At 40.5% G+C, this 26,724-nt stretch overlaps 2 protein-coding genes across 2 annotated transcripts; one reads left to right on the top strand and one right to left on the bottom strand.

Moving 5' to 3' along the window:
* Nucleotides 1–1,242: 1,242 nt before the first annotated feature.
* On the top strand, nucleotides 1,243–21,272 carry gcc2 (GRIP and coiled-coil domain containing 2). The gene is made up of 24 exons (XM_019277559.2): nucleotides 1,243–1,429; nucleotides 1,887–1,949; nucleotides 2,269–2,353; nucleotides 2,436–2,515; nucleotides 2,629–2,733; nucleotides 2,895–3,384; nucleotides 3,579–5,479; nucleotides 5,853–5,916; nucleotides 6,087–6,187; nucleotides 6,424–6,522; nucleotides 7,826–7,945; nucleotides 9,060–9,224; nucleotides 9,613–9,717; nucleotides 10,522–10,684; nucleotides 10,960–11,060; nucleotides 11,298–11,375; nucleotides 11,501–11,638; nucleotides 12,094–12,215; nucleotides 12,911–13,087; nucleotides 13,267–13,475; nucleotides 15,602–15,829; nucleotides 15,949–16,088; nucleotides 19,180–19,381; nucleotides 19,570–21,272. Exons 1-24 carry the CDS (start codon nucleotides 1,424–1,426, stop codon nucleotides 19,641–19,643), a joined length of 5,016 nt encoding a protein of 1,671 aa, XP_019133104.2. The 5' UTR covers nucleotides 1,243–1,423; the 3' UTR covers nucleotides 19,644–21,272.
* tmem223 (transmembrane protein 223) lies at nucleotides 17,037–18,158 on the bottom strand. Its single transcript, XM_010730473.3, has one exon. It carries the CDS (start codon nucleotides 17,938–17,940, stop codon nucleotides 17,143–17,145), a length of 798 nt encoding a protein of 265 aa, XP_010728775.3. The 5' UTR covers nucleotides 17,941–18,158; the 3' UTR covers nucleotides 17,037–17,142.
* Nucleotides 21,273–26,724: the final 5,452 nt, after the last annotated feature.

Genomic DNA, 26,724 nt, shown 5'->3' with positions numbered 1-26,724 from the left:
CAGGTAACACTGTACTGTACTGCACTGTACTGTAGTGGCCACATATACAATGCAATTATGCAATAGTGGTTTAAGACTATTGCTTGTTAGTTGGTTAGTTGGGAACCTAAAATTTGTTTTTGCTAGATATGGGGACAATTTTTCTCTACATTTTGGGATTTTGTTTGCCCGGTGGAAAACTTTCCTGCACGGGTACCAGACCATGTTGGACAGCATAGGGGAGATGCTGTCCGCCTGAGCCGGGGTTTGTACAGCAGCGAAATGACCCACGGGACATCGGAGTTGACTTTGAGACATTTAATCATGATTATCTAATCATTTACTGACCACTCACACCTTACACACTCCTCTATTCCCCAGGGGAACTATGCTACTCTTATTACACCAGGATGAAGACATAATTAATATGAGATCTCGAGTAATCAAAAGGATAGTAGTATATCAAATCAATGTATGAATGTAACAATGTCAAAGGAGCAGAAATATATCTATCAGCATGTCCTCCATCAGTCAGGATCAGGTCAGCACAGCATGACGTCACGTGTAACGGAAAACTCATATCGCATATCACATTTGATTCATTGTCTCGGGATCTCGAGAAAATGATCCTGTTATCACAAGAAAACAAACCGAATTAACTCATTATCTCGATAAACCAAATGAAATTCATTTATTATCACAAGAAAACAAATTAAATTGAGTCGTTATCACGAGAAAATAAATCAAACGAACTAATCATCACGAGAAAATTAATTAAATTAACGCGAGAATTAATTACTCGCCATATTTAATAACGACTTTAATCTCGTAATTAATTCTCGCCATATTTAATAACGACTTTAATCTCGTAATTAATTTTCGCCATATTTAATAACGACTTTAATCTCGAAATTAATTCAATTTTTTTTTTTAATGTGACCCTAGTACTCCGTCGTACGAGAAAACAAATTAAATGAACTAATTATTATGACAAAACAGAGAAAATAAAATGTATGAACGCATGACCTCTTCGGTCTTCCATACATGGGGAACACCAGGGGCTTCATGTACAAATACTTGCGTGGATTTCCTACTAAAAATTTTTTTGTCATTCTGGGGGTCAGGTTGTGCAGAAAGATCAGACTTGCTGTGTTTTATAATAAAAAATAATAATGTTATTAAAAAAAGTAACGCTGGATGTCTTCAAGCGTCCTGCTGAATACGTGACGTATATTATCCTGACGTCACTCGGTTGACGTTTGCGGAAGCGAGCCGTCGCTTTTAGCCTGTTAACTCACAAACCAAAACAGAGTGGATGTTTTCCTCTTAAATCTCCACGGAGACTGACTTTACTGCACACGTGGCTTTGAGTCTGTCCGGTCGACTCGTCTTTTATCTCCGTGTGTCTGTCAGACGACTGAGGAGCGGCTGAACTTCGACTGAGATGGAGGTAAATGTTCAGGGTGGAGGAGTTAGCTTTAGCCAGGCTGCTACAACTTAAAGCTCAAAGTATGACGTTTGTAATGTTGTCAGTGCTCTTCATACAACATATGTATGTAGTCAGCATGTATGTGCAGGCTTATATCAGCTGCTCTTCTCCCACATCCTGTTCTTGTGTAAACACTCAGAGATGAAGCTTTTCTTGAAGCTGACATTTAAATTAAAGCATCTGTGTGTGCCTCCTAATAAAACATACAATGTTTTAACAAATGTCCTGTCAGCACTGTTAACTTTAAGGGTTAATGTTAAACCTTTTGAGTTTTCAAGTGCTGACTTTCACCTTACTAAAGCTCGCCTGAAGTCAAGCAGTCAAACAAGAAAGTTTGTATACCTAAATGTGTTTGTTGTTGTTGTTGTTGTTGTTGTTGTTGTTGAGTCAATTCTTCTTTGTCCTTGCACTGAAACAGGACCCCGGTGGTACCGGAGCAGAGTCTGTGGCTCAGTCACCAGCAGGTGCAGCCAAGTCAAAGGTAACGCACACCTCACAGGCATCAAAATCTGTAATATGTGTCTAATTTTGTATGAACATGATCATGCTCTGGCTTCCTCCCACAGTCTAACGACATGCACTTGACAAGTTAATCAGTGACTCTAAATTGCCCCTTGGTGTGAATGTGAGTGTGAATGGTTGTTTCTCTCTATGTGCCCTGTGATGAGCTGCCTCTTACCCAAAGTAGGCTCCAGCCCTGCCGTAACCCTGATGAGGATAAGCAGTTACAGATGGATGCATGATATGGGTACAAATTCATGTACCTCTCTTTTATTTATTTATTTTTATTTTATTCTCAGCTGGACACGCTGTCCAAAGACGACCTCATCAAGTTTGCCAAGAAGCAGATTGCTGGCATGCAGAAGATGAAGAGCAGATGTTCAGGTAGCTTGAAATCCTATAAAAAGAAAAGCTTGTGTTTGTGTTAAACTTTGGCATTAGTGTGTCATTGTTTCCCCTTTTTCAGATTTGGAAAAAGAAGTTGAGTCCCTCAAACAGCAATCCAAAAACAATCAAAGCACTTCAGATGACTCCGCTCTGATACAGGTTTGTTTGCAGGGCAGCACCTCATCATGTCTCTGCTGTAAATATTCCTCTGTTAACATGCTGAACCTCCCTTTTTCATACTGAATATATGGATGGGTGTTTGTGTGTAATAGGAACTAACTGAAAGGATGGATTCCTTACTACTGGAGAAGGCAGAAACGCAGCAAAGTCTTGCACTATCTCGTAAAGATCTAGTGAAGACTAAGCAGCAAGCCAAGGTGAAATACAACACGAATACTGTGTGATGTGTAACACTGGTTAATTTGCCACTTTTACTGCAATATTTTAGGTGTATTTCTGTAAATTGTCCATTCATTGATGCATGTATGTTTAGAATAAAACCAAACAAACATGCCTACATAACTATTATTTTGTGCAGGATGAACTAGCGGTGCTGCGAGGAGACCTCGACCGTGTAATAGAAGATCACCAAAGGAAGATCAAGACCTTAGAGAGCAGCATTGAGCAATCCAACAACAAACACCAAGAAGAAGTGGCTTATTTCCAGAAACTACTGAAAGACCGAGAAGAAAGTGACCGCGAGAAGCAAAGTGAAAGAGAAAGGGAGCGCCTGGCTGAAAATGCCAGTGATGAAGTGCGCCGTCGCTTAGAAGCTCAGCTGGAAACAGTTAGAGTCGAACTGGAAGCGATCAAAGAGGGGAAATCGCAGGAGATTATTGAGCTGCAGGAAAGCCACCAAAGGATGTTGACAGAAGCTCAGCAGGAGGTGGAGAACCTGAAGGAGGAGCTGGCTCAAAAGAGTCTGCAGCATGAGGAGGAAATGAGGGCTCTGGAGGAGGACTGTGAAATCGAGAGGGAGCGTCTCCTGTTGCTCCACGAGGAGCTGACCGAGCAGCTCGCTCTCAAAGGTAACAAGAGCTGGATTTGGCTGCTCAGTGTTTCCTATTTGTGATGTCCCCTATCCAAGTAGTTATACTGTAGAGACTTGTAAAGACGAGGCTTCTTATTATAATTGTATCATCGTACATATTATATACGTTTGTGCATTTGTTACATCATTGAAAGAAAATAACTTCCAGCAAACATTGATTTATTTTTACAGACAGCTACCTGCAGGATGTGCAAGAGGAAGACGAGGAACCTGCCCGTGGGTCGGGCATCGCCAAAATGCTGGAGCTGTCTGGCTGCAGTCAGGGTGAGTCCAGCCAAGGTGATGGAGAGGAGACAGAGATTGGAAGACTGAAAGCAGCCATGGAAGAACTTCAAGCACAGAGCACCATGTTACAGGATGAGCTCACCCTGCTCAGGAATGTGAATGGTGAACTCGAAGCAGAGCTGGAGAAGACCAAGGAAGAGTTCCAGATGGAAAGAGAAGAGCTGGAGTTTAAAATTGATGAACTGCAGATGAACCGGGAAAGTGCTCCCAATGACCAAGCCATAACCCTGGACCCTGACCAGCAAGAAGTCCAAGGAGAGTCCCAGCAAATGAGTGAAGCACACAAAGATGCAGGGAAATCCAAAGAGTCAGCAATCAGTCCTGAGGACCCAAACCACTTGAATCTAGAGGAGCTGAGAGCCCAGTGTGGAGTCTTGACCAGAGAAAGAGACACTGCCCTGGCTGAGTGTCAACACATGAGAGACATCCTGCAAAGTGTGGAGACAGAACTGGGTGAGAAGACGAAAGATTTTGTTCTTCAGTACAAAGCCATGAAGGAACAAGGGGCTAATACTGTACAGGAACTCCAAGACAAGTTAGAACAACTTATCCAGGAGAGGGATGAACTGTTGGAGAGAGTTAGAGAGGTTACAGAAGACAAAAACAATCTGATGAAGAACGTACAAGACTTGGAACTGAAACTTGAAGCTTCCGCAGGTGAGGACCAGAAACTCCAGTCCTCTGTAGAGGAACAAACGACTTTAGCCTGTGAGCTGAAGCAATCTGTGAAGGAACTGACCAGCCAGAACGAGGAGATCCTCTCCCAACTGCAGATGAAGGAAAATGAGATGCAAGACCTGACAGAGCTGGTGAACACACTGACTGAAGAGCGAGATAAAGCACTCACCCAGCTTCAGCACAGAGAAGTGGAAATGCAAAAGTTGAACGAGGGAGCGAAAGAGACTGAGAGGCTGCTGGAGGAGAAAGAGAAAGAGGCACTATTGCACAGAGAGGAGAAAGAGAAGGAGTTGATAAGCCTGAAAAAGGAGAAGGAGGATGAGGTGCAGCATCTAATAGAGGAGAGAGAAAACATAGAGGAGCGCCTCAAAGAGGAGGTGGACAGAAGGCAGGAGGCAGTTTCTGCCTTAGAGCAGACTATCAAAGACCTCTCCACCGAGAAGACGGACCTTCATCAGAAATTGGAAGAAGCATCCTCTGGGCTTTCTGAATCCCAGGAAACAAGGGAGCTTTTGGGCTTAAAGCTGGCAGCCCTGGAGGCTCAATTAGAGCAGGAGATGTCTGAGAAGAACCACCTGGAGGCAAAGTTGAATTCATTAGCAGAGGAGGCAGAGCAGGCCCGGGTCACCATCAGAGCTCTGGAGGAAAATCAGTCTGAAGTACACAGAAACTCCTCCGAAGAAGTTGAAGAGCTCAGAGCGCGCGTAGATGAGCTGGAAAAGGAGAGGAGCCTGTTGAGGAGTAGTCTTGAGGAGGCTCAAGGGGTATTAACAATAGAGGAGGTGCAGAGGGAGCTCCAGGCTCGCATCACAGACCTGGAACAGGAGAGGAACATGTTGAGGAACAACCTGGAGGAGGTGGTGAAGGATACCGAAGGGCTACAGAAAGACCTGGAGGATATGAAGTCAGTCAATGAGAAGGTTAATGAGGAAAACAAGAAACTGCAGGCTCACATTTCTCTGATGACTCAAGAGGCAGAGGACAAGGAGAAAGAGGAGGTGGAGAGAGACATGGAGAATATGGAGAAAGAGAGGAGAGAGCTCAAAGACCAGCTGACGGAGAAGGAATCCCTCATATCTCAGCTGAGGAGCGAGATTGTTGCTCTTCAGGTGAGTGGAGCTCCTGATGTGTCAGGTTTTTCTTGTTAATGTTAGTGTGAATTTGACAGAGGTTGTCCTCATGATAAAATCACTGCTTAATATTCTAAATAATTAATTGTGATTAACCATATTTTTGCTTTAATAGCCTGATCAGACTAGCACCTCCTTAAGTATATGCAGTTTTTGTTTTCTGTCATTTTAAGGAGGCTTTATGTTTTTAGAGAATTTTTTCCTGGAAATTATGAAAGTATTAGCAAATATATTAGATGTTGGAAGCTTCAAAACAAAAAATAAGTGTTCCCTTTTAAAAACAGCGGTGATTGATTGTGTGTGTGTGTGTTTTGTCTTTTGTTTTCTGCTTTTTCCTCTGTCACTCTCTCAGGAGTCTGCTGCTCAGTCAGCCTCCTCTGAAGAAAATGCAGCCAGTGAGATCACAAAGAAAATAGGTATGGAGGTGACATTCATCCATGTTAATGAGTGAGATCAATTTCAAACTGCACGTTATTTTATTAAATATACAGTCCTTCAAAAACCCATTTAGTTTACTGCTGCTGTTTGGAGCAGGTGATAAATTGTAGATTATAAATTCAGATGTTGTGACTGCTGCTCCCCTCAGCTCGGCTGGAGAATGAACATAAAGACAAAGATGAGAAGATGAACAAAATCAAGGCGGTGGCCATCAAAGCAAAGAAAGAGCTGGACATCAGTAAAAAAGAGGTAGACTGAACTCTAAATGTTAGTTTGATATCCTTTATTTAACAACATGAACACGATGAAGTAAATACACAATTTATATGTTATAGTAGTTCAGGCAAATAAACTATAAAACCGGTAGAAATTGTGAAACAAATTCTAATATCAAATAATATTCTAAGGATAAATGTTCTCATGAGTGCACATGAGATTAGTAATGGGACACAGATTAATCTATAATTTGTTTGATTTTATTCCAGGTTGCAACCCTCAAGGTGGAAGTAGAATCACTGAAAGCAGAGAGGGTGAAAGTGAACAGCTCTATGAAAGACATCATCCATGGGGCTGAAGGCTACAAGGTACGAGACAAAACGAAACTACCAGAATATCCAGTTTAAGTTCTGTAATACATCTAATTAATATTTATGTCAAGTACTTGTTTATTCTGAGTGTACTGAATACTTGCTTTAACGCACTCAGTTTCAGTCCAGACAGTATTATTTGATTTATTCATATTAAACTGTGGAAATTTAGATTGTTTTTCTTCTGTGGCAGCCACAAATGTTACAAGGCGTCGTTTACACTGTGCTTTCATGATTGAAAACGACAAAACTGAACATCGTTCATACGTAGTGACGTTTTGACCATTACACATTTGATTAATTGTATGCATTCCCAAGGGTTGAAAAGGGGTGAAAAAATTCTGGTAAATTTTCAGAAACCTTCCATGGGACATTAAGCTGGGGAATTTGGGGAAATATTTAAAATCAGAAACCTTCCATTTGAAATATGGAAATTTATAGGAATTAACTGAATATTGTGGGTGATTTAGTAATTGTGCATAAACTCGCATCATGATGAGATCATAATAAGACAGCCTCATTGAAATGATGTTAGCTATAGCTTATTCAGCATCTAACATATCAGCTAGCTATCTACTGTATGAAAACATCTCATGTGATATTTGAAAGTTAAACATTAATACCATACATCAAATATATTTATATTTAAATACCCCATAATATCATCAAAACGTATTTCACTTTATGCAGTCCACAGGCTCAAACGTGTGGCTTCAATAGTGTTGTGCTCTGGGCTCTAAAGTGTGGTCCAGGTACAGAAATCACCTGTGCATGTAGGGGGCGTGGCCTCAATAGACCTGTTGTAAGCAGTGTGCTATGTGCATGTGATTGAGGAATAGCAGATAATTAAGTGTGTTTGCATGAAATCTGGTTGTTTAAGTCAATATGCTAAAATATATTGCCCCCAACTATATTTAAGTTCCCTGTTAAGGGCCGACCTAAATTCCTGGTTTATCCCCATAAATTCCCATTAATTCCCATGAAAAGTTTTCAACTTGGAAAATTCCCAGAATTTTGCAACTCTTATTCCTAATATGTTGCTAATTGGCAAGAGAAAGCATGCTCACTTTGAAGCAGCCTGATGTCACTCCCAGAGGTCTCCACAAACAGCCCCCAGACTGCACTCTGCTTTACGACCGTGTCCCCGTTAGAGAAGAAACCGCTCTGTTGTGCCTAATGAGAGTTTTGTCCCATACTCAAATGTAAATGCAGCTGATATTTGAGATGCATAATGTTTACCTTCGCTGAGCTGTTGAACGGGCTTCCAGTAATGAATGAATGCGTGTGTTTGTTCGCGTAGCACTTGCAGATAGATTACGACAGGCAGACGGAGCAACTGGATAAGGAGAGAGAGAAGGTGGAGGCGGCAGAGAGACAGATTGCTGAGCTGACCAAACGACTCAGCAGTGCTGTCACACAGGTAACACAGTTACACACTCAATCACCCACACCCACGCATTACCACTAACAAAACACACAGACCGTTCTCACCCTCCGGTAAATCTAAGGAGTGCCACTTTGTCCGGCAATACATCTTTCCAATACTTCTCGCATAACTCAGTTTCTGTCTGATATACAGTGAATCATTTTAGCCTGCGATACTTTACCCAGCTATGCTTGACAGCCCGGCACTCACAAATAGCCCATCAGATGTGACTGGGTGAGCCGGGGAGAAATTTTGTTTATATATACTCCTCTCCCCAAGCTCATAACTGTTTTTTTTCCCAATGAGAGAACAACAGGCAGGTAAATGGAGCGGAGTATAGCCTCCATCTGTTGCGTGCTGGTGCAACAATATTTTCTGAGACACAGGTTTATTCTTGTGTGTGCTTATGGGTCTCAAGGGGGGGCAGGCAGACTGAAAGCTAGTCAGGGATCTCGGAGTACGTCTGGACATCTCTGTTTACCAATCAGAGTTTCAGTGTTTGGCTGACAGATGACGGGAGGTAGCTGCTGCTGTTTCTGCTGCTGCTGCTGCTGGTGGTGGTGGTTCAGTGTTCCTTGCAGAGAAAGCCCTGAGAGCCTGCCGCTGTCAGTCTTGCTTGAATGACTTTCAAATGTGTCGCATGTGTTCATGCTGGTTTGACGCATTTGCCTACATATGCATTTTCAGATGAAAACCTTGAATCTGATATGAATAAAACACCATTCTCGCAGTGTGAAGTCTCCTTTTCAGCAGGATTTTATCATAGTGTACTCCACCAGTAATACCTCTTTTTAAAACAGCAAAACTGACTGATTTTGTGAATGAAATCACAGCTAAGTACAAAAAGCATTGCAGCTCATCATTAACCAACTTCTCTGAAACATGATGTAGCTTACTTTTAGAGTCTTTAGTTGAACATGCTCATGAGACCCGTCTCCTAAAGCAGAGGAAAGGCAGAGATTTTTATTTTTAACTCGATCACTTAATGATATGATGATCTGAATGGAAAATCACTTTCTTTGTATTAGTAAACACCTCGTTACTGAGAAGCTGCCCCCTGTAACCTGAAGGGGGATTGTTAACATGGATTTTTTTAATGCTTTTACAGGTGGAGACAATGAGCAGTGAGAAGGAGGACCTACTGGCTGGTATAGAGACCACAAGAAACACAGTGAGGCAGCTGGAAGTCCAAAACCAGGAGCTGCAGAGACAGTCAGCAAGTCTGGATAAAGACCTGCTGGCTGAGAGGGCTATGAAAGAGCAGAAGATCAAGGTAGAAATAAAGATGGATACAAAAGGAGAGAGGTCATGCTAGCCTCTGCTTCCTGTTCTGTATTTTAGCTGATCTAATATTATAATGTGTTACTTTGAGTATCCTTAAATTCGGGCTAAACAGTTGCAATATGGCCGAGTGCAATATTCAAGTCACAGGTGCAGCTATTTATTGGTAAAGGTGAAATGTGTCACAACATGAAGAAGCATTGTGGTGCTACAGAGATGCCCAACATGCTTCTTTTTATGGTCACATCGTACTGCGCTGCCTCTTATCTGACTAAACCACTCTTCAGATTTAAAGGTTAACAAAATTCTATGAAATATAAAACACATACATACAGAGTACCTGCGTACTAAAAACCTCTTTGTGTGCGTTTGTTTTCCAGGACTTGTCATCTGCCATGAAGGACGTAGAAGAGCTGACAGCTCAGCTCCGCAAGCAGCAGGAGCAGTCTCAGCAGACTGCCCAGGAGCTGGAGCAACTACGCAAGGTACACACACACACACACACACACACACACACAGAGCTTCTCAGACACTAGTGTCTCTTGAGGGCCTGTCCCGTCAAGTGACTGGAGTGGTGATGGCCGGCCTGCAGCTACAGCAGCACCTCTCACAGAGAAAGAGAGCAATTCTTGCCCACAGCGCAGGAGCTGCTGTTTGTTTTCCATTAGTGGATACCTACATCGTACAGCAGTGTACGTGAAAGCTGCCAGGAGGTCTGACTCTGTCATGTGTCCACATTGTTAGTATTGGTGAGGTTAATGTTGTGATTTTTGAGTATAAAAAAAGAGATGATGGTGCATTGGGTGCTGTTCATCCCAGCATCATCCCAACAACAACAACCCCAAAAATATATTTGTATACTGAGGAACATTTAAGAATATTTAATATATATTATATATTTAAAAATATATTGAATTAAGAGAGGTAAATATTTAATTGTGTGTTTCAAGATGTTAACGCATCATAAATTGATATGAGAGCCACCACAGTCCTGTTAAGCCTCGTGAATATATCTCTTGAGAAATATGTCACAATTATAATTGTTTAGTAGAACAGCTAATTTTAAACTTGAATTGGTTTTATAAATGTATTTTTTAAACATTTTAACAACATTGTATGCAGACTTGTCACTTATAGACAGGTCTTGTCAAGACCAAGTAAGCTGTTGAAAACAAGCTTTAATTTTAATTTTATTTTTGTCCTAAAGGTTTGACATAAATGAGCTGACACAGATGTTGAGGTTTTAGCTTTGCCCCTGTAATGATGCAGTGTATTGTCTCTGCCTGTAGGAGGCGCAGCAGAGCTCTCTGCTGGACATGGAGATGGCCGACTACGAACGCCTGGTGAAAGAACTCAATGCCAAACTACAAGATAAAGACGAGTGCGCTGAGGAGTTAAAGAGCCAGATAAAAACACTCACCCAGAGCGAGGACACACTCAAACAGGAAATCGGTACATATGAGTACAGTGCACATCATCCTTGTGTATATATACTGACAAAGTAATATATATAATGCAGGGCCAGTGTTGGTGCACAGTTTTAAGAACTCCAGTCCTCATTCAGTGATAGTAAACGTTTCTTACTCCAGCAAAGTCACAATGATTTACTGTCTTTGTAATGACAGCAAAATACAGAAACGGATTTAAACCTAAACACGTTTTTATATATATATATGTGTGTGTGTGTGTGTGTGTGTGTCCATGTGTCTGTGTATTTGCGTCTCCAGAGGCTTTGAAGTCCCAGCTGGACCAGGGGGAGGAGAAGACCTCCAAGATGAAACAGCTGCTGGTGAAGACCAAAAAGGACTTGGCCGATGCCAAGAAACAGGTCTGGTTCTGTGTGTCTGTGTGTGCTTGTGTGTCTGCATGTGTGTCCCAGCAGATTTCCTATTACTGTGTGTAACATTACTGCCTGATGAATGTAAATAGTGTTATACAACCATGTGTGGGCATGATTTTGGAGGAGCCCTTGAAGATGTAGGGAATAGTTAATCATTTGTGTGCGTTGCTGTGTTTAAGTATATATGCGTACACGTTTAGATTTTCACTGTGTGTGTGTGTGCAGGAAAGTTCCCTCATGATGCTGCAGGCCTCTCTGAAAGGAGAGCTGGAGGGCAACCAACAGCAGCTAGAAGGCTCCAAGGTAACACAGCCGGTGCTTCCAAGAAAAACTTCTCTCTGCGATCCCTTCAGATGAAATATATAGTTTTATGAATCAACATTTCAGTCATAAACAAGTCACGTATCTTTGTGTGTTTGTACGTTAAGATCGAGGTGTGCGAGCTGACGGCCGAGCGACATCGTCTGCAGGAGCAGCTGAGGTCTGCGTTGGAACAGCAGCAAAGAACCAGCAGCTCCCTGCAGCAACGCATCAACAGCCTGCAGCAGGAGAAAGACACCGCTCAGGTACAGACACGCACACTCAAAAATTTATAATTAAAACTCAGTTATATTTGATTAATCATTTAATCTTTACAGTGTCACGAAATATGAAAAAGTGCTTGCTTCCAGTGCCCTAGGTGACAACTTGCTTTGTGCTTTGACTGAAGACATTTCATTCACAGTGTTCTAAAATTCTTCTGTTTGAGAAGCTGAAACCATATTTTACACTTGAATGATGAATGAGTTGAAGAGTCGATTATCAAAATTTGTTTTGTCGGTTGACATGGTTTTGTAAATATGTAAGTTCTTTGTTCTTTGAGACCCTGTCCATCTAAACTAGATGGAACTTATCTGTCAAACTGTGCTGCAGTTTTATTTCTTCGTTTTGGAGTGAGCAAGAGGAGTTCATAAAATCGAATCTAAAGTGTGTGCTGTGGTACTCACCGTGTATCTCTGCTTAATCTTTGTGCTGATTCCAGGCTGAGCTTATGGCAACAACTGGCGAGTTTGAGAGTTACAAGGTGCGAGTCCACAACGTGCTCAAACAGCAGAAGAGCAAAACCACCACCCAGAGTGACGGAGACTCCGGCAAATTAGAGAGGTAAGGATAACACCTGTAAGACAAACATGCTGAATCACATGTTTAATTTGAGGGTGTTCACATCCATGTCATGTCAGCAGTGGAGGAATTATAACAGTCATTGTCCTGTTGCTGCTGAGGAGATGGTGTATAAAAAAGACTAGTGGTGTTTTTTTTTACCATTTTGGTATGCTACCCCTGTAACTAAACTGACTTCTGAGGATATTTAAGGTGAGATATCAAGTGCGTAGAGTTGAGAAGCTCCGTGTGTGCTGACGAAGGTAGCCAGACAGACAGACCCGTCTTGCCCCACAGTAACACAGACCACTGCAGCCAGTGCAGCAGATGACTTCAGCAACTATTTATCTAGTCTATCAGATTTATTCTCTTGTACACTGCTTTAGGTGAACGTTATAAAATAACTACAGATGCATACATACTGTGAGCTTACTGCTAATCCGGTTTCCCCTCTTGCAGGTTGACTTAGCTACTGATGTACAGACATGATAAGAAATATTTTAAAACTATACAAAAAAACAAAGGAAAAAGCCATTGATAACACAGCTTATATGTCGCACATATATACACAGATGGTGGGCAAAACCACAGGTACTCAGTGAACCATACTAAACTGAACGCAAATTAGCAGCAATGTGTCACACTGACCACTGTGAGAGTGATATGTGACTGTAATGAATATGTGGTGTGTCTGGCAGGGAGCAGTTGTCCTCTCAGGTAGAAAAGTTGAGGTCCAGGCTGGCAGAGAGCCACCAGAGTCTCCAGAGCAGCACAGCAGAGCTGCAGCAGCTCCAGACTGAACACGACACTCTGCTGGAGAGACACAACAAAATCCTCCAGGAAACCATTAGCAAGGAGGCTGAGCTCCGTGAGAGGTGAGCTGGCTTGACACCGTCTTATCTAGAATTTACCGTACTATAACATTGATGTATGCTCTCTTACACTCCCTCTGTTATAGCCATTTTCCATGAACCATCCCTACAAATTATCTACTAAATGAGCAGTCTCTGTTAATTCTTCCTTTGGTTTCGACTCACTCTGTCTCCACCTCCAGGCTGTTGTCAGTGCAGTCGGAGAACGTGACTCTGCGATCAGATCTGTCCCAGGCTCAGGCTGATCTGTCCTCCCAGGTTGAGACCCACCGCCAGACCTACAGGGAGCAACTAAGGAAGCTGCAGGACGACCACCGGGCCACTGTGGAGACCCTGCAGGGCCAGCTGACACGTGTGGAGGAGCAACTCTTTGCTCTGCAGAGCCAGAACAGTAAGCACAAACTTAAATTTACAAACTTAAAACTGCTCAAATAGACAGTAAACACAAGAGATGGATGAATGGTATCGTATAAAGAGATCCATCAAAGCATCAAGTGGTAAGCATCAAGTGTGGAAGATTTCTACCTTGTTTGCTCTGTTTTTCTGTGAGAGGAGTGAAGCAAGAGATGGTGTGTGCATGTCAGTAGAGCAGCACTGGAAGCTCATTCATCACCTCCCACACAGCTGCCCTCTGGAGTCAAACTGCAAATGCACACATACAGTAGTAATGACTAGGAAAGGAAGAGTGTGTGTGTGTGTGTGTGTGTGTGTGTGTGTCTTTCTTCTCTCTCACTTCATTATGGCCAGGTGTTGGCGAGGCTCCTCAGCTCTGTTCCCGCCTCTCAGTGGGGCAAACAGCTCACTGTGACATCTGGAGAGACTCATCATTAGCAACTCACACATACACGCCAGGAGTCGCCAGATATGAAGGGCCAATATTACTGCAAGTCATATTTAAGCATTTTCGCCACTACATTTTGATTTAATGGCAGTTAAAATGCAGATGGGTTCAACATCAGTGTGTTTTACTGGCTCTTTTGGGCAGGTGGGTCATAAAACTGCTGGCCCCTGGACAGTTCTTACTGGCCATATATAGTTTTTTTTATAAATCAGGTGGAACAAACAGTAAAATTGATCTATGTTCATTGACATGTCTTGGCCCATTTACACAAATCTAAGTAATTGTAGAATACATAAACACAAACTACAAATATTAGTTATTTTACAAAAAGGCAGCAGCTTTCTCTGTTGTTAACTGCAGTTGTGGCTCTGCAGCGACTGCTCAGTATTTATCTATGCTTCATATATTGTCCGATGTCTATGAATTGACCTGTTCTCTGATTTATCTTAAATGTGCCTCTGAGTGTTGAGCCTGTAACAGATTTGATTGGTTGGATCTGCACACATGCCAAAGCTCTCTATAATAAGGAGTGTGTTGTCAAGAGTAGGACAAGAAGTAACACATGGTGAAAGGTCTGGCACATTTAGCTGTTTACTTTTCCATCCAGGTTTTTACTTGCCTTGAATTGTAAGTCCAATTGTTTGTTACTCTGAACGCTGATCGGACTGCAAAAGCAAATCAAACTATAAAGCATTTAGACACATTAAAAGAAGGAAACATGCATGTAGCATGACCTCATTTCACTCAGCTGCACACTAAGAGAAGGTACCAGACTAGAGGTGGGAAGGTGAGTGGACTGGTTTTGGTTCACTTTAATCATTAATCTCAATCTTCTCTTTTGTCCTCCCACACACTCTCTCAAGCGCCTTATGCTCCATCCTCGCCCTTCTCTTCACACTTGTCCTTGTTTATGCCGACTGAACTGGTGTGTCTGGTGCCCCCTTATGTCACAACCAAGTAGGACACTGTCTAATGACTTAGTGTTAGATTAAATAAAGGAGAGTACAGAGGTGCTCTCTGCAAGATATTTGTCGTTTTTGCACCTTTCAAACTGAGAAAACATCTGGCATTGTATTGAACATAACACAAACATTGAACAGTTCATTTAATAGCAGTAAATTAAAGGGGGGTTTCACAACAATAGAGGATAAAATTGATTGATTTGATTTACAGTATTTTCAAAATGAATTATGTTGTATAGATTTTAATTACAGTGAGTATAGTACAAGTTCAAGTCTGTCACGTTTCAAACTAAAGATAATTATTGTAACCAAGAAATAGTAAGACATGATCACTGATAACAACAGACCAGTTGAGTTTGGAGCAACAGACACCCACTTCAGTTAAACAAACTAAAAACAAACGGTGTCAGATTTATGGCACTCTATTTACAGACATTTGCATATAATATATATATAACTATGTTTTCATTGGTGTATAATCAACTTTATATCTACAGTCCACTATGTTAAACTGCCATGTTTCTACAGCAGCCCACAACAGACAAGTTAAACACAGGGTGAGGGTGAGGCGAGGATATTGCAATCAGAAACACCACTAAATGCCATTAAGTCCTTTAACTTAAAAACAAGGTTAAGGCTTGTATGTTGTTTGTTAATATTCTTGTATTCAACTGCTGTTCATTTGCTCTTCTACTAACCTTTACCCTGTTTCAGGTTCGGGGTCGGCACAGTCCAGCCGTAAGCCCCTGGCATCAGACTTCCAGCGAAGAAACGCAGATCAGAACCAGACAGGACTGGGACTGATGGTCCTCAGCGACCTCCAGTCTATGGCAAGGGAGGAAGGCGAGGGCATGGAGACTACTGAAACTGAGAGCCCCTCTCCTGCCCTTACACCCCTGCCCTCTCTAGAGCATCTGCTTGCATCTCCCGACCCCAAACAAGGTGTGTTAGAAAGAAAAGACATTTGCTTGAGGCCCAAACTGAAGCAAATCCACCTTTACACTTCTGCTTTTCTCATACCATGATCTTTAAGTTGTGTGTGTGTTTGGTTTGGTCTTCAGAGCCATTTGTGTGGACGGTGGAGCCTACCAAAGAAGAGCTAAGTCAAAAGCTGAGCACCGCCACCCGCAGTATGGAGCATATGAACAGCCTCCTGCATGAAACTGAGGCCACCAATGCTGTTCTCATGGAGCAGATCACTGTATGTATACGTACACAAGTACACACACAACAGTTTAATTCCACAGCAGATTCATCCTTTTGTCCAGTTGTCCCTGGGACAAAAAGATACAATGTCTGAGACAGTAAAAAGTGTCATTATATTGAATTATTACATCTTATGCATCATGGAAGAAATTCTGTAGGTCTACATAATTTTAATTAGGTGTTCAAATTAAAAGAAATGTGAGGTGGTACTGGTACAAGCTCTATGATGCATCACAAACATTCTTATACACATAATATCAGTCGTAAAGAGAAGCCGGTGTTGCCACTTCAGTGACTTTCTCACTAGATTTAGCAACTTCACAGACCCCTTAAGTGACTTTATTTCTAAAAAAGAAAAAAAAGTACTTGATACACTTGACTTATCTAACTGTAAATATATTTAGTTATGCTATATTTAACTAAACAGATGTCTAAAATTGATCTGAAATAAGGCCATTTATTTATTTTGTAATATATGCGATAAACTTTAGCAAAAATCTAACTCAAACAGATTTAGTGACATAAAAAAAACCCTCAAATAGCGATAGATTTGGTGACGTATTCAGATCATCAGTGAAAAGCTGAGAAATATATTATATTGTAATGTATTTAAAGTGTGTAAATTACCATGAAACAGTCAAACAATCACTAAAACAATTATGAAAACTGATTGTGGGAGAACCTAGAATTTAGATAGAAGTGCAAGGAACAACTTCAGGCTGAGTTAATGAAGTGAGTTACTGAAACTTATTATAACTTAATATGTTATTAAACTATATTTATTATGTAGACTGGAAAAAAAACAACTTAAACTTGGGACAATGGTTGTTACATCTGGGACAGCTGCAGGCCCTAAAATTCTAATTCAAATAACTCTATGATGTATTTCCTAGCAGGGGTATAATAACATATGTCATATGAGGCATGAATTGACTTAAATGAGTCCATGTTTGATCTCATAGATTTTATTATTTAATTGAAGACGAACAGAAACTGATGCATGTTTGGCATTCATCTGTGGACCAGTGCTGTGTTGGTGTTTTGGCAACCTAAAGAGGCCGGTAAGCCCCGACAGTGACATCAAACAGCCGTGCGTTGTTCATGGTCCCCTCTTTGTCCAGGAGAAAGTAGAACTTGTGTCCTTTAATCCTGAGGGGGATGAACGAGGGGGACTCGTGTCTGTGAGCGTGACAGGCCACCTGGGACAGCGGGACTGTTATTTTGCGGCCTCGGCCTGATCCTAAAGGTGACTGCGTGGAAACTGTCACCATCCTCCCGCCTTGGTGTAAAACCACCTGGCTGACAGAGCGCCGGCAAAACACAAACCCGCATCCGAGTATCCCTGCTCCTATAGCGAGGCAGCCCAGGGTGAAGCCGTACCTCCAGGTGTTTGAGCCCAGGTTCATCTCAAAGCTCAACATCCCAGCCAACCCGGTGGCGGTGGCGGTAGTGGTGGTGGACGTCTTGCTTTTCTCTTTGACGCTCCCCGTGTTTCTGAGCCCGGTGTAAGCGAAGTGCCCGAGGTAAGTCCAGAAGAGAAACTGGCCGCCGCAGAAGACCGAGAGGAGCCGGAAGAAGCGCGTCCTGTCGTGCGCGAACAGGGTGACATCTCTGGAGGGCTGGCTGGAGCTGGACGTGCAGAGGCTGCGGCGGGCTGCCAGCTGTCTGTGAGCGGTGCCGAGCCGGTTTGTGTGGGTGAATACCCCGCTGCACAGACCTGTGAGTCTGTCAGCCGTGCTGGACGTGGTCTGTGAAGTCTGTGTGGACATGGAGGCGCGCTGAAAGACGAGTCGGAGCTGTCTGGAGTAACTCTGCAGTGCTCCGCAGAGCAGCCGCTGCAAACCCATTTTACACCACAGACCTCCCCACAACTCTTCGACCAGAGAAATATAACCGCGTACGACCCAGAATATTTGTTATAACCCGAGTTTGAACGCGTCTCTCCCGACACTGAGCTGCAAAGCAGAGGGCGCCGACATGTTGTTACGTGTGACGCATGGCGTCAGGTTACGGAAAGCAGCGCTGGCCAAAATTAAGTGTTTGAGTCATGCCATAAAAAAACAACACACACTTTGTATTTCGGTCCTAACATTTTGTAATCTATGAGATCAAACATGGACTCATTTAAGTCAATTCAATACAATACAAAAATATACAAAACTTTCATTTACTACCTCACATTGTTGTTGTAAGTGACTCTAGATCTAGAATAATTAATTAAGAATAGCTTTTCTAAAGCAACACACCTGTCATTCCAGTTTGTTATAATCATTATATTGTGTTTGTATTTGAGAAGATTTAAATCTGGGGCAACTGGACTATGTTGTATATCCATAACCGTGTGCGACCCAGAATCGTTGTTATAACCCGAGTTTGAACGCGTCTCTCCCGACACTGAGCTGCAAAGCAGAGGGCGCCGACATATTGTTACGTGTGACGCATGGCGTTAGGTTACGGAAAGCAGCGCTGGCCAAAATTACGTGTTTGAGTCATGCCATAAAAAAACAACACACACTTTGTATTTCGGTCCCAACATTTAATAAATAATATTGAGTAAGTTTATTTCCTTCTCTAATAGTAAATAATAAAGTTAGTTAGTGTGTCTAGTACATATATATATATGTGTGTGTGTGTGACTCTAGATCATTACTAAAAGAATAAGAATAATTAATTAAAAATAGCAAAACACCTCTTAATTCCAGTTTGTTATAATCATTATTGTGTTTCTATTTGAGAAGATTTAAATCGAGTTCATGAAGACATTTCACCTTCCATCTAAGAGAGGCTTCTTCAGACTGACCGGTTGAATCATTGTCCAGCATTTTGTTCTCTAAGAGCAGAACATTATTTTTTATTTTTTTGCAAACCGCTCATACAAAATAACATGTATTTGTAAAGAGGACTTTCTACAAACTAATGGCATGAAAGTAGTCTTCTCAAGCTTTCGTGGCTGGCGACCCAGAACCTTTGAGGAAATCTGTTGACAAAATAATAATGTTGGTTGGTATTCTGATTATGGTTAGTGTTAGCTTTGCCAAACCTTTGAGTTTTGTCATTTAAAGTTTCTGATATCTTCTACCTGCTAGTTGTTGAAGAGTGAGGTGCGTCGTCTGGAGCGAAACCACGAGAGGGAGAAGAGTGTGGCCAACCTGGAGTACCTGAAGAACGTCCTGCTGCAGTTCATCTTCCTGAGATCTGGCAGTGAGAGGCAAGCACTTCTGCCTGTCATTCACACAATGCTGCAGCTCAGTCCTGAGGAGAAAAGCAAACTGGCTGCCATTGCACAAGGTATGAAAAGGCTTTGTAGAAGTGAAGAAAAGCACTGTTGTATTGTTAAAAAGGTTTATCATATAACATATAAACACAAAATATGTAAATACTGGTTAGAAATATGTGACTGCCGATCAAACTTCTTATGGACTGCCATAATATCTACATTATTTCTAAGCAGGCCTTCTTTGATCTCTTTTGTGCAGGTGAAGAAGAGGGGTCTGGGACTCGGGGCTCAGGCTGGTCCTCCTATCTCCACAGCTGGTCTGGGATCAGATAGACTTGATGATCAACCAACCCAACAAAAAAAAAAATATATATATATATGAGGTGGAGGACAAAGAGGATAAGATGTTACTGGCCCCTTTTCTGTGAAAACATGTAGAAAGCAGTGATGCTGCAAAAGCAAAGAGTTAACTCGGGCATTTACAAACCTTTTTCTGGGACACAATATAAAGGACCAAGGAATGTATCAAAGGAGAATTTTGCGGTAAAGATAAAACCAAAACATGAATATATGACATGAATATTCGCAGTGCAATAGTTACATTAGTCTTACCAATTAATACAAACTGTGACATTCTGTCTTCCTGACTCTTACCATTGACACATGAGAGTTACTGCTCCATGAAATGGAGCTCATAAGGCATTACACTGCATCATTAGCAGTATGAAAACATTGTGAATGGATATAATACATGTTATAATCACAACTTTGTATAATGCACATGAGGTACATAAATTGTGGGATGAGAAATCAAGAGGATAAATACATAGTTAGAGGCATGATATGGTAAGATTTTACTTGCACTTCCAGTGGGTTTGTACTGTGTGACACAGTACACTTAAAGTACTATACTAGAGTTTTAGCTATTTGAGTACAAATCACATATGCTTTACAGTTATTTCAACGATTTTCAAGGGCACACTGAAGTGTTAAAGGTTTGTTTTTTGTGTTTTTACTGTCGGCCATTATGTCCCTTATTCCTTGCAGCACAAAAATTGACATGAAACTTACTTAACACATCAGAGTAAACATGATCTCTGGTTTAATTTTTTACTGGTGGTCGTGTGGATGGTAGAAAAAAAAGTGATTTAATGGGCTACAACATATTAAATCACCAGTGTGGTGTCTGTCATAATCTAACTTCAGATTTCTACATTCTCAGGTTAACCTGACCGACATGACTGACAGAATATCATCTTAATACTAAGTTCTTCACTAATGCCTTCTGAAGTCAGGAGCAGTTTTGACTGATCATATCCTGTCGCATTTGTTGATTTTGTTGCGGTTACTGTGTAATTTGTTTATTGTTGTTGTCTTTATTTAATGCCATATTATCATTTTAAGGGTTTCTGTGTCTATTCTGGGAATACTTTATGGTTTTATCAGTCGTTACGCTGCTGTTAAATAACTGGACCTGAAAGATTTGTTGCAACTTCATCTGCACGGCTGTCCTGTTGAAGGATGGTACGCATGACGGCAAGCACATCCTCCATGCTAAAGTGTCCTTGAGCAAGACTCCTTGTCAGACCCATGGGTGCTGCTTTTTACAGTGCCTGACCATGACCTCTGACCTCCCTGTACCTAGAAGCCCCCCTCCACGTAAAACACACATCTCTTACATTACATGAATATGAATTTTTGCTTACATCCTACCAATGAAGAACTGGCTTGTTAATTGTCTCATTCCAGTGGCAGCTTTTTGTGATTCCTTCAGCATAAGTGAATGTATTTGTATCTGAGGATTTTATATTTATGGTGGGAAACGTCAGTAGAAGCTATGAGAGATTACGTGTAACTATGAAATCTTAAATGTTAAGGAACGGTATGTTTACCACTTTACTTATTTCAGTTTTTTGTTGTTATCTTCTTATTATTTCCAACAATAAACTTAAATAAAGTCAACATGGGTGAGAAAGTTTCCAATTTCTTTGCATTCAACCTGTCTTATTATTATAAAACATTTTAATAAGCAGACAGATGTTTTTTTTAAAAAAAATCAGAACTTCATTACAATATGAGGACTGCTGCTAAAGCACTTAGAGTTGCATGTATTAAACATGACATCGGGATGAGTACAAGATAAAAGATGAAGCACAGCAGCCGATATTTCCCCTCAAAGAGGCTTTGTGTTTCAGGCTTTATATTGTATATCCAGTTTCATTTCTTGTCTTGCTTCAGTAGGAAAGTCCACATCCCTCTGGAAGGAGGGATGGGGGTGTAGGGTCTCTCCTTTTAAGGAAATATATGTGGTTTATAGTATGATGACGCAGTCAGGGGAGGAAACAACAAATAATAGCCACAGGAAGGAGAAGAAGAAGAAAGATGCTATTATCTGTTCTGGGGAGCAGCACTTTCACTAATACATCTGTTATATAATGCATTTCTTCCTATTATTATTATGATTTTTTGCTTTTAGTTTGATCATGTAGTCTTGTAGTCTTCTTTTACTACTAGCAGTGGTAGAAATAAGGACATTTTCCCCATCAAATGTGTCTGTAATAACCTGTAGATGTATATTTTTTAATAAATCTCGGTGTTTCTTTCACGGCACCCACTCGCCATGTTAAACTTTTGTTTGGTTTCCGGCGTGAAAAGTGAGATTTTCCATTTATCCTGAGCTGATGCTTCCTATCTTGGAAAAGACTACAGTGGATGCAGCAGCAGCAGCATCCTGCATCAATCTGATGACAAACATGTTTAAATCTGTCGATGCAAACACAGCTCGCACTGAGCTCGCAGGGCGGGTCCTAAGATGTTTTCTGGCGTTAAAACCGAAATAGTAAATCTCCAGCGGTGGAAACTCACAGACCGAATTGGAGAAGCTGCTACAGGTACACAGATAAACAGGAAGCGAGCGCTCTGGCTTTCAAAATTAAAGCACGTTTTTCCAGTTATTAGAAGTCAGTCTGTCTCTTCTCTCAAAATATGTTGGCACCTATCATAGTACGGACCTTAAAAAGGAATTGCTCCCCTTACATTCTTCCTAAAAACGTAATCAAGGAGTTAAAAAATAATTCCCACATCGAATCACAATCAGAAACAGGTTTATTGGCAGATAACGTCACATACATGGTTAGCCTTGGTGTTGTGGTGGATAACAAACATTAGGTAAAAACAATATAAGAAAGATAAAAAATCAATCACTTGAAAACATAAATATATGTCAATATGTCACTATCTATTTGTACTAACTCTGCTAAATGCTGTGACTTTCATTCAGTGTCTACAGCCTAATGTAATTGTGTAAAGTGTTTACCTCTATTTGTAGTTCTATGTCTTATTTCCATGAATATTTTATTTCTATTTTTTTTACTTTTATGTAGCTTTCTATTTGTAAAGATCTCATGGGTTTTAATGTATTAACACGTGTTTAATCACTGTGCATGTCAAATCTCTCTGCCCATATTTAACTTCTTAGCACAGATTTAACTCCTTTGCACAGGTTAGATTTAAATGATATATGTTATTGGTTAACCTTACCGTGTTTACTGTAGTGTAAGTTCATTTTAATGTCTGTCTCATGCTGCTACCGAGTGGATAAAGTATCTATCTATCTATCTATCTATCTATCTATCTATCTATCTATCTATCTATCTATCTATCTATCTATCTATCTAAAAGATAAAGATGCTATTATCTAGCACCATCACTAATACATCTGTTATATAATGCATTTCTTCCTATTATTAATATTATTTGTTGCTTTTAGTTTGATGTAGTCTTTCATGTAGTCTTGTAGTCATGTAGTCTTCTTTTACTAATAGTAGACATTTTTCCAATCAAATGTGTCTGTAATAACCTGTAGATGTATATTTTTTAATAAATCTTGGTCTATCTATCTATCTATCTATCTATCTATCTATCTATCTATCTATCTATCTATCTATCTATCTATCTATCTATCTATCTATCTATTATAGTCCACTGGATAATTCAAGTTACATTATTTATTATTATACACTTTCTCATCATACAAACTAGGACACAGCTATTATTATGTATATATAAGCTTTCTACACAAAATACTTAATTTTACATTAATTTCTTCCCAACAAACAGCACCAACATGAAACACACAGCAGCTCAAAGCTAAAAGCCTCCGTTAGGGACACAGTGGAGGGCGCTCCGAGTTGGATTGTATCTGTACATTAAAGTACATCAGCCACACGTATCATTATCTTTAAGCTATTTTCTCCATGAGCACATGAGATATTTTGTTGAATGTTAACATTAGTCTGTTTTTGTCCTGACTGGATAACCCATGAGAGAAGGAGGGAACAAACCTGGGCTGCGTTTTTTTTTTTTTTTTTCTCCCAGAGAAAAACTGTCAACTTCCCAACTCATCAGTCAAAAGTCCGCTTCATAAAAACACACTTTTAAACTTCTCACTCACCCGTGTTCATTTCCGTGATACCGAGCTCACTCCGCTCTCTCCCCCGGTGACACACACTCGGGTGTTTTCAGACTTGAGTCGCACGTCCAGATGTTGCCCCGTCTGGGATGTAACGTCAGCCCGGTCGTTTCTTCAACCGCGGAGCAGAATGGCGAAGAACGGGCCTCGCCTCTGTTCACCAACCGTCAACAACGGCTCAACGGAGCACCGCACTTCCGCTCAGGAGCTTCAAAATAAAATCATATTAGAGATAGATAGATAGATAGATAGATAGATAGTGATAGATAGATCGATAGATAGATAGATAGATAGATAGTGTAGATAATAGATAGATAATAGATAGATAGATAGATAGATAGATAGATAGATAGATGATAGAGACAGACATTAAAATGAACTACACTACAGTAACAGGTAAGGTTAACTAATAACATATATCATATGCATTTAATCTAACCTGTGCAAGGAGACGTTAAATATGTGGCGAGATTTAACATGCACAGTGATATTAAACACGTGTTGATACATTAAAACCCATGCTAGATCTTTACAAATAGAAAGCTACATAAAAGTAAAAAAATAGAAATAAATATTCATGGAAATAAGACATAGAACTACAAATAGAGGTAAACACTTACACAATTACATTAGTGTAGACACTGAATGAAAGTCCCAGCATTTAGCAGAGGTAGTGCAAATAGATAGTGACTTTGACATATATTTATGTTTTCAGTGATTGTTTTTTATCTTTCTTATATTGTTTTTACCTAATGTTTGTTATCCACCACAACACCAAGGCAAACCATATATGTGATGTTATCTGTTTCTGATTATGATTCGATGTGGGAATTATTTTTTAACTCCTTGATTACGTTTTTAGGAAGAATGTAAGGGGAGCAATTCCTTTTTAAGATCCGTAGGGGACCGTCTATGATAGGTGCCAACTATTTTGAGAGACAGAAGAGAAGACTGACTTCTAATATTAGAAAAACGTGCTTTAATTTTGAAGCCAGAGCGCTCGCTTCCTGTTTATCTGTGTACCTGTGCAGCTTCTCCAATTCGGTCTGTGAGTTTCCACCGCTGGAGATTTACTATTTCGGTTTTAACGCCAGAAAACAGCTCAAGACCCGCCCTGCGAGCTCAGTGCGAGCTGTGTTTGCATCGACGATTTAACATGTTTGTCATCAGATGTGCAGGATGCTGCTGCTGCTGCATCCACTGTAGTCTTTTCCAAGATAGGAAGCATCAGCTCAGGATAAATGAGAAAATCGGTCAGCTTTCAACGCGGAAGAAACCAAACAAAAAGTTTAACGAATGGACGAGTGGGTGCCGTGAAGAAACACCAGAATTTATTGGAAAAAATATACATCTACAGGTTAGTTACAGACACATTTTGATGGGGAAAATGTCCTTATTTCTACCACTGCTAGTAGTAAAAGAAGAATACAAGAAACATGATAAACTAAAAGCAAAAAAATATATATAATATAATAATAGGAAAAAATGCATAATAACAGACCAGATTATATAAGTGAAAGTGACTTGCTGCCCCCAGAAAGATAATAGCTCTTTCTTCTTCTTCTTCTTCCTGTGAGCTATTATGTATGTTGTTATCCTACCCTGACTGACGTCATCATACTTATAAACCACTATATTTCCTTAAAAGGAGAGACCCTACCACCCCCACCCCCTTCAGAGGATGTGACTTTCTACTGAAGCAAGACCAGAAATGAAACTGGATCTCAAAATAGAAAGCCTGAACACACACAAAGCCTCCCTGACAGCGTTGTTATTGGAAACTTTACATGTCTGAAAAACATTGAGGGTACCTATCGGTGTGCTGTGCTTCATCTTTATCTTGTACTCATCCCTATGTCATGTTTAAATACATGCAACTCTAAGTGCTTTAGCAGCATCCTCATTTGGTAATGAAGTTCTGATTTTTAAAAAAAACATCTGTCTGCTATTAAATGTTTTAAGAATGAAAATAAGAACGGTTGAATGCAAAAAAATTGGAAACTTTCTCACCCATGTTGACTTTTAGTTTTTTGTTGGAAATAAAAGATAACAACAAAAACTGAAATAAGTGAAGTGGTAAACATACCGTTCCTTACATTTAAGATTCATGTTACACGTAATCTCTCATACGCTTCTACTGACGTTTCCCACCATAAATATAAAATCCTCAGATACAAATACATTCACTTATGCGGAAGGAATCACAAAAGCGTGCCACTGGAGAGACATAACAAGCCAGTTCTTCATTGGTGGATGTAAGCAAAATTCATAATTAAATAAGAGTATGTGTTTTTACGTGGAGGGGGACTTCTGGTCAGGGAGGTCAGAGGTCATGGTCAGCCTGTAAAAAGCAGCACCATGGATCTGACAAGGAGTCTGGCTCAAGGCACTTTAGCATGGAGGATGTGCTTGCTCATGCGTACTATCCTCAACAGGACAGCCGTGCGATGAAGTTGCACAATCTTCATGTCCAGTTATTTAACAGCAGCGTAACCGACTGATAAAACCAAAGATACCCAGAATAGACACAGAAAACCTTAAATGATAATATGGCATTAATAAAGACAACAACATAAACAAATTACACATAACCGCAACAAATCAACAAACGCGACAGGATATGATCAGTCAAAACTGCCCTGACTTCAGAAGGCATTAGTGAAAACTTATTATTAAATATAATTCTGTCAGTCAGTCGTGTCAGGTTAACCGGAGAATGTAGAAATCTGAAGTTAGATTATGACAGACACCACACTGGTGATTTAATATGTTTGTAGCCCATTAAATCACTTTTTTTTCTACCATCCACACGACCACCAGTAAAATTAAACCAGAGATCATTTACTCTGATGTGTTAATAAGTTTCATGTCGATTTTTGTGGCTGCAAGGAATAAGGGACAAAATGGCCGACAGTAAAACAACAAAAACAAAACCTTTAACAC

The sequence above is a fragment of the Larimichthys crocea genome, chromosome XVIII, assembly GCF_000972845.2.
Source record: "Larimichthys crocea isolate SSNF chromosome XVIII, L_crocea_2.0, whole genome shotgun sequence".
NCBI classification, from domain to species: domain Eukaryota; kingdom Metazoa; phylum Chordata; class Actinopteri; family Sciaenidae; genus Larimichthys; species Larimichthys crocea.
This window is presented reverse-complemented; position numbering and strand designations above follow the sequence as displayed.